Source organism: Scyliorhinus torazame, chromosome 8 (assembly GCF_047496885.1).
Source record: "Scyliorhinus torazame isolate Kashiwa2021f chromosome 8, sScyTor2.1, whole genome shotgun sequence".
NCBI classification, from domain to species: domain Eukaryota; kingdom Metazoa; phylum Chordata; class Chondrichthyes; order Carcharhiniformes; family Scyliorhinidae; genus Scyliorhinus; species Scyliorhinus torazame.
This window is the reverse complement of record NC_092714.1, coordinates 280,351,526-280,365,374: the sequence shown is the minus strand read 5'-3', so window position 1 is coordinate 280,365,374 and position 13,849 is coordinate 280,351,526. Positions and strand designations below refer to the sequence as shown.

The 13,849-nt window shown below is 49.9% G+C and overlaps 1 protein-coding gene across 3 annotated transcripts in view; it reads right to left on the bottom strand.

The window, feature by feature from the left end:
* The window catches only part of LOC140428683 (myosin-7-like), a 324,346-nt gene that overhangs the window by 232,100 nt on the left and 78,397 nt on the right, over positions 1–13,849 (bottom strand). For all 3 annotated transcript variants that reach the window (XM_072515412.1, XM_072515413.1, XM_072515414.1), the window contains 5 exons: positions 10,912–11,061; positions 4,717–4,887; positions 3,933–4,112; positions 3,613–3,745; positions 1,508–1,587 (listed from right to left, as the gene is read on the bottom strand). In XM_072515412.1, the coding sequence (XP_072371513.1) occupies positions 1,508–1,587; positions 3,613–3,745; positions 3,933–4,112; positions 4,717–4,887; positions 10,912–11,061 (714 nt within the window). The remainder of the gene's footprint in view (positions 1–1,507; positions 1,588–3,612; positions 3,746–3,932; positions 4,113–4,716; positions 4,888–10,911; positions 11,062–13,849) is intronic.

Below are 13,849 nucleotides of genomic sequence, written 5' to 3'. Positions count from 1 at the left end.
AGGATACGAAAGAACATTGGATGATAAAATCAAAGAAAATCCTTGTGCTTTACCAGTACATTAAGAGCAAGAGAATAATTAAGGAAAAGGTGGAGCCTATCAGAGATGTCCATGGTAACTCGTGGGTTGATTCAGAAGATGTGGGCTGGGATCTCGATGAGCACTTTGTCTCTGTCTTCACTAAGGAGAGAGATGATGCAGACATTCTAGTTAAAGAGGAGGAGTGTGAAATATTAGCTACAATAAACATAACGAGAGAGGAAGTATTGGAGGGACTGGCATCCTTGATGATGGATAAGTCACCAGGGCCGGATAGATTGTATCCCTAAGGAAGCCAGGGAAGAAATAGCAGATACTCTGAGGATAATTTTGCAATCCTCACTAGATACAGGCGAGGTCCCAGAGGATTGGAGGTCTGCAACGTTGTACCATTATTTAAAAAGGGTGTGAGGGAGAGGCCAGGCAACGATAGGCAGGTCATTCTGACTGCGGTGATCGGCAAATTATTAGAAACAATTTCTGAAAGACAGGATACATTTCACTTAGAAAAGCACAGATTGATCAGGGATGGTCAGCATGCTTTTGTTTGGGGAAGATCATGTCTAACTATTGAGGAAGTAACAAGGAGGATTGATGAGGGTAGTGCAGTGGATGTTATCTACATGGATTTCAGTAAGGTACTTGACAAGGCCCCACATGGCAGACTGGTCAGAAAAGTGAGATCTCATGGGATATGGGGGGAGGTGGCAGGTTGGATCCAAAATTGGCAGCAGAGCAATTCTGTCCTTCATGGGACGCAATGACCAGAACTGGTCAAACCAGCACTTTACCCACAATTACATCCCAGCTCTTGTATTCTGTATCTTACCCAATAAATTTAAAAAAATTATTTTGTTATAAATTTAGAGTATCCAATTCCTTTTTTTCCTATTTAAGGGGCAATTTAGCGTGGCCAATCCACCTAGCCTGCACATCTTTGGGTTGTGGGGGTGAGACCCACACAGACACGGGGAGAATGTGCAAACTCCACACGGACAGCGACCCAGGGCCTCAGTACCATGAGGCAGCAGTGCTAACCACTGCACCACCGTGCTGTCCACCTCACCCAATAAAGGAAATAATTCCATAGGCTTTCTTTACCACCCAGCATTTAATATGCCGAATTTTATAACTAGTTTGCATTTTTAATGTAGAGCTATTAATGATGTTTCACAATTTTAATTGGATATTTTCTGTCTTTAATTATTTGAGTGGATATTACAATTCAAGCTGTCCTATTGTTATTATTATTATTACTATTGATCAGGTCATTTCCGACCAGTTTAAGATGTTCCCAATGAAACAATCTCCAAGCAAAGCCACAGGATTGTTCATACGGTGCCGGCTGTGTATCCACAGCGCCTGTGAGACAGAATCTAGACGACCCCCTTGGTATGTACTGAGTCAAAATGTGAGTGGGGCAGGATGTGTGGAGAGATCAGTCTGAGGCTGGATGAATGGAACTTACTTTATGTAACTGAGAGACAGTCTGGAAAGAAGCAGCTTTCTTTCGTTTTTCCTTTGTCCCACTTTTACTCTGCTCCTGGGCTGCAATAAAAGGAGAGGATTGAAAAATAAAATATTCATTCACTGGGAATCTGGATACAACTGCAGTGGTAAATCAGACAAAGTCAACATGGATTTACCAAAGGAAAATCATGCTGGACCAATCTACTAGAATTCTTTGAAGAGGCGACACAGTAGCACAATGGATGGACAGCAAGGTAGCACAGTGGTTAGCACTGTTACTTCACAGCACCAGGGACCAGGGTTCAGTTCACGGCTTGGGTCACTGACTGTGCGGAGTCGACACGTTCTCCCCGTGTCTGCGTGGGTTTCCTCTGGATGCTCCGGTTACCTCGGGAAAGGTCTCACATAGCAGGTTACTATGTAAAGTTAAAGCGCATGGGATTACAGGTAGTGTCTTGAGATGGATAGAAAGCTGGTTAGCAAATAGGAAGCAAAACTTTGGAATAAATGGGTCTTTTTCTGATTGGCAGGCAGTGGCTAGTGGGGTACCGCAGGGATCTGTGCTGGGACCCCAACTGTTCCTATCATATATTGATGATTTGGACGTGGGAACTAAATGTATTATCTCCAAATTTGCAAATGATACAAATGTGGGTGGGAGGGTGAGCTGTGAGGAGGATGCAGAGATGCTTCAGTGGGATTTGGACAGGCTGAGTGAGTGGGTAAATAGAGTATAATGAAATGAAATGAAATGAAAATCGCTTGTCACAAGTAGGCTTCAAATGAAGTTACTGTGAAAAGCCCCTAGTCGCCACATTCCAGCGCCTGTTCGGGGGTGAATAAATATGAGGTGTGGTAGGAAAAAGAGGAAGGCGGATTATTATTTGAATGGGTGTAAATTGAGAGAGGTGGATACTCAGCGAGACCTTGGTGTCCTCGTGCATCAGTCGCTGAAAGTAAGCGAGCAGGTACAGCCGGCAGTGAAGAAGGCAAATGGTGTGTTGGTCTTCATAGCGAGAGGATTTGAGTCCAGGAATAGAGATGTTTTACTGCAATTGTACAGGGCATTGATGAGGCCACACATGGAGTATTGTGTACAGTTTTAGTGTCCTTACTGTCATGATATGCGCTCATGTACATAATGAGAAACAGACGGGCAGTGACAGACACCCAGTACAGCCAATCAACACACAGGACAGAACACAACCAATCACCAGGCAGAACACTAGAGGGTGGTCTCCCACTATAAAACACACGAGGCATCAGCACTCTGCCTCTTTCCACTGGTGACAACTATAGTGACAGTCAGGGTGTATATATCAGTTAGCACCTTCTACACGTGGCTCAGAGCTAGTCTGGTCTAGTTAGTTATAACAAGCACGCTTAGATTAGTACAGTGTCAACCCCACAGCGAACTGTGTGCACTGCTTAACAAGTTCAATAAAGCGTATTGAACCAACATCACAGTTTGGAGTCTACTTTCAAGTACAACTGCACCCAGTTGCAGTCCGTGTTACCCCAGGGTGAATAACACAACACTTATCTGAGGAAGGATGTTCTTGCTATGGAGGAAGTGCAGCGAAGGTTTACCAGGCTGGTTCCTGGCGGAACTGTTTTATGAGGATTGACTAAATCGGTTAGGATTATATTCATTGGAGTTTAGAAGAGTGAGAGGGGATCTCAAAGAAACTCACAAAATTCGAACAGAATTAGACAGGGTAAGAATGTTCCCGATAGTGGGGGAGTCCAGAACTAGGGGTCATAGTTTGAGGATAAGGGGTAAACCTTTTAGGACTGAAATGAGGAGAGATTTCTTCACCCAGAGAGCGGTGAATCTGTGGAATTCACTCCCACAGAAAGTAGTTGAGGCCAAAACATTGTGTAATTTCAATAAGGAATTCGATACAGCTCTTGGGGCGAAAGGGACCAGGGGATATGGGGGGAAGGCGGGATCAGGGTATTGAACTTGATGATCAGCCATGATCAGAATGAATGGGGGAGCAGGCTCGAGGGGCCGAATGGCCTCATCCTGTTCCTATTTTCTATGTATGTTTCTATGACACACTCGACTAAAGAACAGGTCCCGATATTAGAAGAATTTACCTATTTCAGCATTGACGTAAGATTCATACAAAGCAGCCAGCAGCTTGTTTGCAGATTTCTGGAAGATTCCCACCACAGTCTCATTCAGAGGGTCCTTGTTTTTATTGAGCCATCCGACAATATTGTAAGGAACCTGTGGAAAGATCCAAATTAATCCTGGTCTCGAAACCAGTTGTTAAAATTCTGCTTCTCTCTGTGGAGATTGAAATATACTGCAATGGAATCTGTCCCATCTCGGTTAATCCTCCATTTACAGTGTTACACACTCAGTCATCTCACTCAGGAACTATCGCAGTTGTGCAATGATTTATCACACTTACCACTCCAGCATAATGAACTAATTCAAAGTGAGCCTCATATTTGCGTTTTTTGTCTGGCCTTGGTTTTTGTAGGTTGGGCGATTTCCCCAGATGATTGTCAAACAACTTGGCTTTGAATGACATATCGGTGGCTTTCGGGAACATACACTCCTCCTCAAGGATCGAGAGGATACCCATTGGCTGAATCAAAGACAAAATAAATAATCAGAGCTGGGTATGGCCCCTTCCTTGCCACCAAGTCCCTTCCCCCTGGGCCTTTCCCCCTCTCTCACACGTATGGTTTCAGGGAGCAGTTGCTTTCTGGACCTCATTCTGTCCCCAAGCGGGAGGCCAAATTTCTCAGTGAGGGAGATCCTGTCAATTGTCAGGAGGATATTAGAGATAAAGAGGGGATGAGGATTAGAGTTAAGGAGGGGATGAGGATTAGAGGTAAGGAGGGGATGAGGATTAGAGGTAAGGAGGGAATGAGGATTAGAGGTAAGGAGGGAATGAGGCCATGGAGGGATCTGAAAACAAGACAGAGAGCTTTCAAATTGTGTTGCTTGACTCAAAGCCAATATTGGTGAGAGAATACGGGGGTTATAGGACTTGGCAAATGTTAGAATAGATCAGAATAGAGAGGGTGGGAGGAATAAATCTATGAAAGGATTTATAAACTGGAACAAATATTTTCAAACAAATGTTCTGGACATAAATGAAGTCTCATGAATGTGAACTGATACTGTCAAAAAATAAATTTATATTTAATATCTAAAAGAGACAAAGTGTTTGTGAAAGTTTCTACCTTCTCAATAAGATCGATACAGGCCTGTAGATCCAGGCCAAAGTCAATGAAGACCCAGTCGATACCTTCCCTCTTGTACTCTTCCTGTTCCAACACGAACATGTGATGATTGAAAAACTGTTGCAATTTCTCATTTGTAAAGTTGATGCAGAGTTGCTCAAAACTGTTGTACTGTGGGACCAAAGTGAGGGAGAGAGAGAGAAAGAGAGCGAGAGGAAATGAGAGAGAGGAAAAGAGAGCGAGGAAAATTACATAACACAACATGATACCAGGAGTCTGTTCAATCTAGTTAGTTCAACTCAGCAATGTCCGTGACGACCAGCGAATGTATCCCGGCACAATGGAGAAGATTCCGGCTCCTCACCAGCTCAGCACCTCCGGCAATCTCAGTGCCAACTGGCGGACATTCAAGCAGAAATTTCAGCTTTACATCGAAGCAGCAGACCTCAATGGTGCGTCTGATGCGCGGAAGATCGCTCTTCTCCTCACCACTGCGGGTGGTCACGCCTTGGAAATATTCAACTCTTTTCACTTTACCGAAGACCAGGACAAGACAAAGTTTCAGACCATCCTGGACAAGTTTGACAGTCACTGTGAGGCGGACACCAACAAAATCTTCGAGCGCTACATATTCAAGCAGCGATTGCAAGGTAAAGATGAATCCTTCAACTCATATTTAACTAACCTTAGACTGCTAGCGCAATCCTGCAACTTCGGTGATATCACTGACTCCATGATCAGAGACCAAATCGTTTTTGGAGTTCACTCTGATACTCTGAGAGAGCAGTTACTGAAGATCAGGTATATGACCCTGCCAGTGGCGATTGAAACATGCACAGTGCATGAGCACGCTGAAAATCGCTATGCCCAGTACAAAGCGACAGAAAATGATAGACTAGCCTCCTCAAGGCGGAGAGTGTGCAGGCCATCTCCCGGATGCAGCGCCTCAACATTGACGAAAGCGGCCATTTCGCGCGCTCTTCCTGGGGCTCGGCGCATGCGCGATGCGAACGGGATAACAAAGCGGCCGAAATCCGCACTGCGCAGGTGCAGACGTCTGAGACCAAACTGCGCATGTGCAACGGCGCACGGGGGGTCAGGACGTGTTCAAGGTGTGGCACCGCCCATTTAAAGAAACACTGCCCTGCAAGAGGGAGACGCTGTTTAAACTGCGGGAAGCCCGGCCACTATGCAGCCCTGTGCAGATCTGCACGTACCAGTCAGGAGCCAGCGCTCCCAATTCCGACAACGGCGCATCCGGAGTGTGCAACAACGCCTACAGGATTCTAATCCCGGCAGTGCAACGGATCCATATGCTGAATGCCTGGACAACGCCTACCGTGTGGGCATTATTACAACGCGTGAATATGCCACACCAGACTCATCGCAAGTCCAATCGATCCTCGCTGTGGATTCCGAGGACGAATGGCGAGCAGTGATGAAGGTCAACCACTGCCCCATCCAGTTCAAGCTGGACACAGGTGCCTCTGCCAACCTCCTCTCACAGGCAGACTTCAGACGCATTAAGAAGCCCCCCACGGTCCTTCCAGCTGTCTGCAAACTCCTGGATTACACCGGGAATGCCATCATGGCACTGGGATCCTGCCATCTGCACGTATCCAACCGACACACACAAGCACGGTCACGCTTTGAAATTGTTAAGCCGGACAGGGCATCCCTACTAGGTGCGAATGCCTGCAAGCAGCTGAACCTCATTCAAAAGGTTTACACCACAACGCCCTCCCATGTGGATCTTCAGGCCGGCATCGACGCCATCCTCGCCCAGTATCCAGATATGTTCAATGGGATGGGCACGCTGCCGTATCAATACAGGATTCTGCTACGACCTGATGCCAAGCCAGTGGTCCACGCACCTCGCCGGGTCCCGGCTCCACTGAGAGAGCGCCTGAAGGCACAGCTCAAGGATCTTCAGCAAAAAGGCATCATATCCAAGGTCACTGAACCGACTGACTGGGTCAGCTCGATGGTGTGCGTAAAGAAGCCTTCGGGGGATCTGCGCATCTGCACTGATCCCAAGGATCTCAATAAGAATATCATGCGGGAACACTACCCCATCCCGAAGCGGGAGGAACTCACGAGTGAGATGGGACACGTGCGCTTCTTCACCAAATTGGATGCATCACAGGGATTTTGGCAAATCCATCTGGAAGAGTCCAGCAGAAGGCTCTGCACCTTCAACACACCTTTTGGCAGGTACTGCTACAATCACATGCCATTTGGCATCATCTCGGCATCGGAGATATTCCATCGCATCATGGAGCAGATGATGGAAGGCATTGAAGGGGTTCGTGTGTACGTGGACGACATCATCATATGGTCCACGACCCCTGAAGAACATGTGCCCCGTCTCCAGAAGATATTCCGCCGTGTACATGCCAACGGCCTAAAGTTAAACAGGTCCAAATATTGTTTTGGCACCTCGACGCTCAAGTTCCCAGGCGACCAGGTCTCCCAGCATGGTGTGCGCCCCACAGACAAAATCAAGGCCATCGAGGCGATGAAGGTCCCTGAGGACAACAAGGCGGTGCTGCGCTTCTTGGGTATGGTCAATTTTCTGGGCAAGTTCATTCCAAACATGGCCACACACACCACGGTCCTATGCAACCTGGTGAAAATGTCAACTGCCTTTGAGTGGAAGGCGGCACACCAGACAGAGTGGCTGGAGCTAAAAGCCAAGCTCACCACTGCACCAGTCCTGGCATTCTTCGACCCGGATCGGGAGGCAAAGATATCCACATTGCGAGTCAGGATGACATCGGTGCGGTGTTGCTTCAACGAGATGACACATCATCCTGGGCACCAGCAGCCTACGCATCGAGGGCGATGACGCCCACTGAAACCAGATATGCTCAGATTGAGAAGGAGTGCTTTGGTCTTCTCACCGGCATCCTCAAATTTCATGATTATGTCTATGACCTGCCGACATTCACTGTCGAGACGGATCATAGGCGTCTGGTCCACATCATCCACAAGGACCTGAACGACATGACGCCTCGGTTGCAGAGAATCCTGCTTAAACTTAGGAGGTATGACTTCAACTTGGTGTACACACCTGGCAAGGAGCTCAACATCGCTGATGCATTGTCCCGCTCCGTCATCTCGCCCAGTGAGCCGCTGGAGATCATCCAGCACATTGAATCGCAGGTGCAGCTGTGTGCTAGCACTCTCCCGGCGACAGATGAGAAGGTAGTTCTCATCCGTGATGAGACAGCCAAGGACCCCCTCTTGCAGCGCGTCATCCACAACCTCACCAATGGCTGGCAGAAAGGGCAGTGCCCACAATTTTACAATGTGAAGGATGCCCTGACGGTGATTGATGGTATCCTCCTCAAGCTGGACAGGATTGTCATTCCGCTCAGTCTCCAGAGCTTGGTGCTGCGCCAGATTCATGAGGGACACCTGGGCGTCGAGAAGTGCAGACACAGAGCCCGGCAAGCTGTCTACTGACCCAGCATCAGCTAGGACATCACGAACATGGTCCTGAACTGTGCTACCTGTCAGCGGTTCCAGCCAGTGCAGAACAAGGAGACGCTCCAACAGCATGACATAGTGATCTCTCTGTGGTCCAAGGTTGGCATCGACCTCTTTCATGCGAATGGTCGCGATTACGTATTGATCATCGACTATTTCTCGAATTACCCTGAGGTGCTGAAGCTCCCGGACCTCACCTCTCGGGTCGTCATCAAGGCCTGTAATGAGACGTTCTCAAGGCATGGCATCCGAATCACCGTCATGAGCGACAATGGCCCGTGCTTTAACAGTCGAGAATGGTCCACGTTTGCCAGGTCATACAATTTCCAGCATGTCACCTCCAGTCCGCACTATCCGCAGCCCAATGGAAAAGTTGAAAAAGGGGTGCACATTGTGAAACAGCTCATCCGCAAGGCCGCAGACTCTGCTTCCGACATACACCTTGCACTGCTCGCGTACAGGGCGACCCCACTGTCCACTGGCATGTCGCCGGCTCAACTCCTGATGAACAGGGACCTGCGGACGACGCTTCCAGTCATACACCTGCCCAACCTGGATCACCTCCCGGTGCTGTAGAAGATGCAGCAGCTCAGAGACCATAAAAAGCAGGGCTATGATGCCCATGCCACTGATCTGGCCGTGCTATCCCCGGCAGACACTGTCAGGATCAAGTAACGGATGGTGGGTGGTCTGCCCCGGCTGTCGTTGTTCGACAGGCCGCGCCCCGCTCTTATATTGTATGTATGGCTGATGGCTCCATCATGCGAAGGAATCGGAGAGCACTGCGCAAAGTTGCCTGCCCGCAACCACTTTCTCCTCCATTTCCATATGTTGAATTGCCACCTCCTGATACCTCGAACCACGGGGCCACCAGTCAGGCTTCCATCCCGCCTGTCAAGGCGCCGTCGTCCCCTCCGCCACCTCTCCGGCGGTCGACCAAGATCAGACGCAAGCCCCAGAGACTGGACTTGTAAACGTTTGTTTTGTTTGCTCTGTTCTGGTGTCCTCCGTCAGCCACGTTAGACAGACTCATTCACATCTAAATACATTCACATACCCCAAAAATACATTTAAAAAAAGGGGAGATGTCATGATATACAAACATACAGCTAATGAACACATAGAATAGGACACAACCAATGAGCAGTCAGGACACTCAGGGGTGGTATCTCACTATAAAAGGGATGAGGCACTCACACCCCACCTCTTTCCACAGACCAACATCTACAGAGTGAGACAGGGGGCTCATTCTCCGACCCCCCGCCGGGTTGGAGAATGGCCGTTGGCCGCCGTGAATCCCGCCCCCGCCGGTTGCCGAAGTCTCCGGTATCGGAGATTGGGCGGGGGCGGGAATTGGGCCGCGCCGGTTGGCGGGACCCCCCGCTGGATTCTCCGGCCCGGATGGGCCGAAGTCCCGCCCAGAAATTGCCTGTCCCGCCGGCGTAAATCAAACCTGGTATTTACCGGCGGGACCAGGCGGCGTGGGCGGGCTCCGGTGTCGTGGGGGGGGGGGGCGCGGGGCGATCTGACCCCGGGGGGTGCCCCCACGGTGGCCTGGCCCGCGATCGGGGCCCACCGATCCGCGGGCGGGCCTGTGCCGTGGGGGCACTCTTTCCCTTCCGCCTCCGCTACGGCCTCCACCATGGCGGAGGCGGAAGGGACTCTCCCCACTGCGCATGCGCGGGAAACTGACAGCGGCCGCTGACGCTCCCGCGCATGCGCCGGGAAACTGTCAGCCGCCGCTGACGCTCCCACGCATGCGCCGCATTTCCGCGCCAGCTGGCGGGGAAACAAACGCCATTTCCGCCAGCTGGCGGGGTGGAAATCCCTCCGGCGTCGGCCTAGCCCCTCAATGTTGGGGCTAGGCAGCCAAAGATGCGGATCATTCCGCACCTTTGGGCCGGCGCGGTGCCTGTCTGATTGGCGCCGTGTTTGGCGCCAGTCAGCGGACATCGCGCCGTTGGGGGAGAATTTCGCCCAGGGTGTGTATCCTCGGCATCGCACCCCAGCACGTGGATCAGAGCAAGGCTGGTTCAGTTAGACTGAGTTACCACATTTTGATTAGCAGAGAGTTGAACTCATTGAGAACTGTGCTAATGGTTCAATAAAACACAGTGAACTCACTTCAAAGTCTGGAGCATCTTTTACTCAAAACTGCATTGAGAGCCAGCTTGTGTTATTCCAAATTACGTAACACAACATAGAGTGTGATTGTCCTCCAATCCACTGACAAGGGGAGGAAACGCCCCTCTGTCCCCCACACTCCCCTCCCTCCCTTCTACCCAATGGGTATCAAGTGGAGGCAGTTAAAATGAAACAGGGTTTCTCCATTCCTTTCCTCTTGACCTGGCTTTGGAGGTGAATGTCCATTTCCCTGCAGCCTGCACTCTGCACCGTCCCTTGTTGAATATAGACCCAGGATCGTCAGTCCAGTGAAGGATACAGCAGGTGAGGCCATTCAGTCCATTTAGTTGTTGCTGATTCTTTACCAGGCTTTGAGAACCATTTTGATGTTATAATCAGGTCGCTGCCAGATCTATTTTCAGTTGGGAAGTTCAGTTATTCTCAAAGAAACAGCATTTGCAGAATATTAAATCAGTGAATTGGATTTCAAAACCTGTGGCTTCTTGACCAGTTACTTCTGTATTTTCTATTTCATCAGGAAAGATTTGAATGGATTACTGTTATACTTAGGAAACTCACATCAAATATTTCAAAGCCTGCAATGTCCAGCACTCCGATGAAGAATTGCCTGGATAGCTTAGTGTCCAAGGTCTTATTGATGCGGATAACCATCCACTTAAACATCCGGTCGTAGGTCGCCTTGGCAAGTGCCCCCACAGCATAGATAACCTGCAACAGAAAATATTACACTTCAGGAATGTTGAACCTTCCCTGAAGTTGATAAGTCACCAAGACACTGGATCGGATGCATCGAAGGATATTTAGAGAAATGAGAGGGTGTAGGGGGAGGGGCGTTGTGAAGGCACTGGCTATAATTTTCCAATGAGTGAGTGGGTCACCTGTGGGTGGTCACCTGCCCAGTGAGTGGGTCACCTGTGGGTGGGTTACCTGCCCAGTGAGTGGGTTACCTGCCCAGTGAGTGGGTTACCTGCCCAGTGAGTGGGTTACCTGCCCAGTGAGTGGGTTACCTGCCCAGTGAGTGGATTACCTGCCCAGTGAGTGGGTCACCTGTGGGTGGTCACCTGCCCAGTGAGTGGATTACCTGCCCAGTGAGTGGGTCACCTGTGGGTGGGTTACCTGCCCAGTGAGTGGGTCACCTGTGGGTGGGTTACCTGCCCAGTGAGTGGGTTACCTGCCCAGTGAGTGGATTACCTGCCCAGTGAGTGGGTCACCTGTGGGTGGGTTACCTGCCCAGTGAGTGGGTTACCTGCCCAGTGAGTGGGTTACCTGCCCAGTGAGTGGGTTACCTGCCCAGTGAGTGGGTCACCTGTGGGTGGGTTACCTGCCCAGTGAGTGGGTTACCTGCCCAGTGAGTGGGTCACCTGTGGGTGGGTTACCTGCCCAGTGAGTGGGTTACCTGCCCAGTGAGTGGATTACCTGCCCAGTGAGTGGGTCACCTGTGGGTGGGTTACCTGCCCAGTGAGTGGGTTACCTGCCCAGTGAGTGGGTTACCTGCCCAGTGAGTGGGTTACCTGCCCAGTGAGTGGGTCACCTGTGGGTGGGTTACCTGCCCAGTGAGTGGGTTACCTGCCCAGTGAGTGGGTCACCTGTGGGTGGGTTACCTGCCCAGTGCCGATAAGTTTAAATTTATACAGACTCTCAAAATTTGAAGAAAAGGAAAGAGAAACGTTTTTGGCCTTTTGAAGAAATAACAACTCAAATGGAATGGCCAAAATAAAAGTGGCCGTTACCCCTTCATAGTAAACTGACGGGGTGGGCACAGGAAATTTATGTTTCCCAGTCAGAGTGGGAGTCGAAGAATTATTATTATTTCTTGCAATATTTTAATGAAGATTTTAACATTTTATACAAAAGAAAGAAAACTCACCCCCCCAAACAAATCCATTTGAACGATTGCCAACATGCTGCTGAAGAACGAGCCCCAAAACCCCCCAGCTGAGGGCAAGACCAGAACACGTGAACATGATTGGCCGGGCCCCTCCCACACCGTTTACACTTGTCCTCCACTCCCTCAAACAATTGGTTAATCCTCGACCTTGTCAAATGTGCCCTATGCACCACCTCGAATCGAACCAACCCTAGTCTCGCACACAAAGCAGTGGTGTTCACCCAGCACAACACTTCACACCACACACCCCTACTCCAGCATCATCCCCAACTCCTCCTCCCACTTAGCCTTCACCCCCTCCAGCGGTACCATATCCTCCTCCAGAATCCTCCGTAAATCCCAGAGGTACCCCCCTCCTCCATGCCCGCCACCGACAGCACTCTCGCTAACAGCGGAGAGGGCAACATCATCGGGAACGTCGGAAATTAGACCTTCCAAAATGCATTACCTCACATTTGTCTGGATTAAACTCCATCTGCCATCTCTCCGCCCAAGTCTCCAAACAATCTAAATCCTGCTGTATCCTCTGACAGTCCTCATCGCGATCCGCAATTCCACCAACCTTTGTGTTGTCTGCAAAATTACTAATCAGACCAGTTACATTTTCCTCCAAATCATTTATATATACGAACAGCAAAGATCCCAGCACTGATCCCTTCGGAACACCACTAGTCACAGCCCTCCAATCAGAAAAGCATCCTTCCATTGCTACCCTCTGTCTTCTATGACCTAGCCAGTTCTGTATCCACCTTGCCAGCTCACCTCTGATCCCGTGTGACTTCACCTTCTGTACCAGTCTGCCATGAGGGACCTTGTCAAAGGCCTTACTGAAGTCCATGTAGACAACATCCACTGCCCTAACCTCATCAATCACCTTCGTCACTTCCTTGAAAAACTCAATCAAATTAGTGAGACACGACCTCCCCTTCACAAAACCATGTTGCCTCTCACTAATACATCCACTTATTTCCAAGTGGGAGTAAATCCTGTCTTGAAGAATCCTCTCCAGTAATTTCCTTACCACTGCCGAAAGGCTCACCGGCCTGTAATTACCTGGATTCTCCCAATTCCTCCAATCTGAGCGGCGGTACCTTAGCGAGAATCTTGGTATCCACATCTAGTAAAGATATCGGCGGGTACGACCCGCACTCCACCGGGTCCTGATCTTTCTTCAATAGAAGCGAAATGGAACCCTACCTCACCGTCTCATTACCACTGCATCCTCAAACATCTCCACCCTCAACCATCTCCACCCTCAACCATCTCCACCCTCAACCATCTCCACCCTCAACCATCTCCACCCTCAACCATCTCCACCCTCAACCATCTCCACCCTCAACCATCTCCACCCTCAACCATCTCCACCCTCAACCATCGCCACCCTCAACCATCTCCACCCTCAACCATCTCCACCCTCAACCATCTCCACCCTCAACCATCTCCACCCTCAACCATCTCCACCCTCAACCATCCCCACCCTCAACCATCCCCACCCTCAACCATCCCCACCCTCAACCATCCCCACCCTCAACCATCCCCACCCTCAACCATCCCCACCCTCAACCATCCCCACCCTCAACCATCCCCACCCTCAACCATCCCCACCCT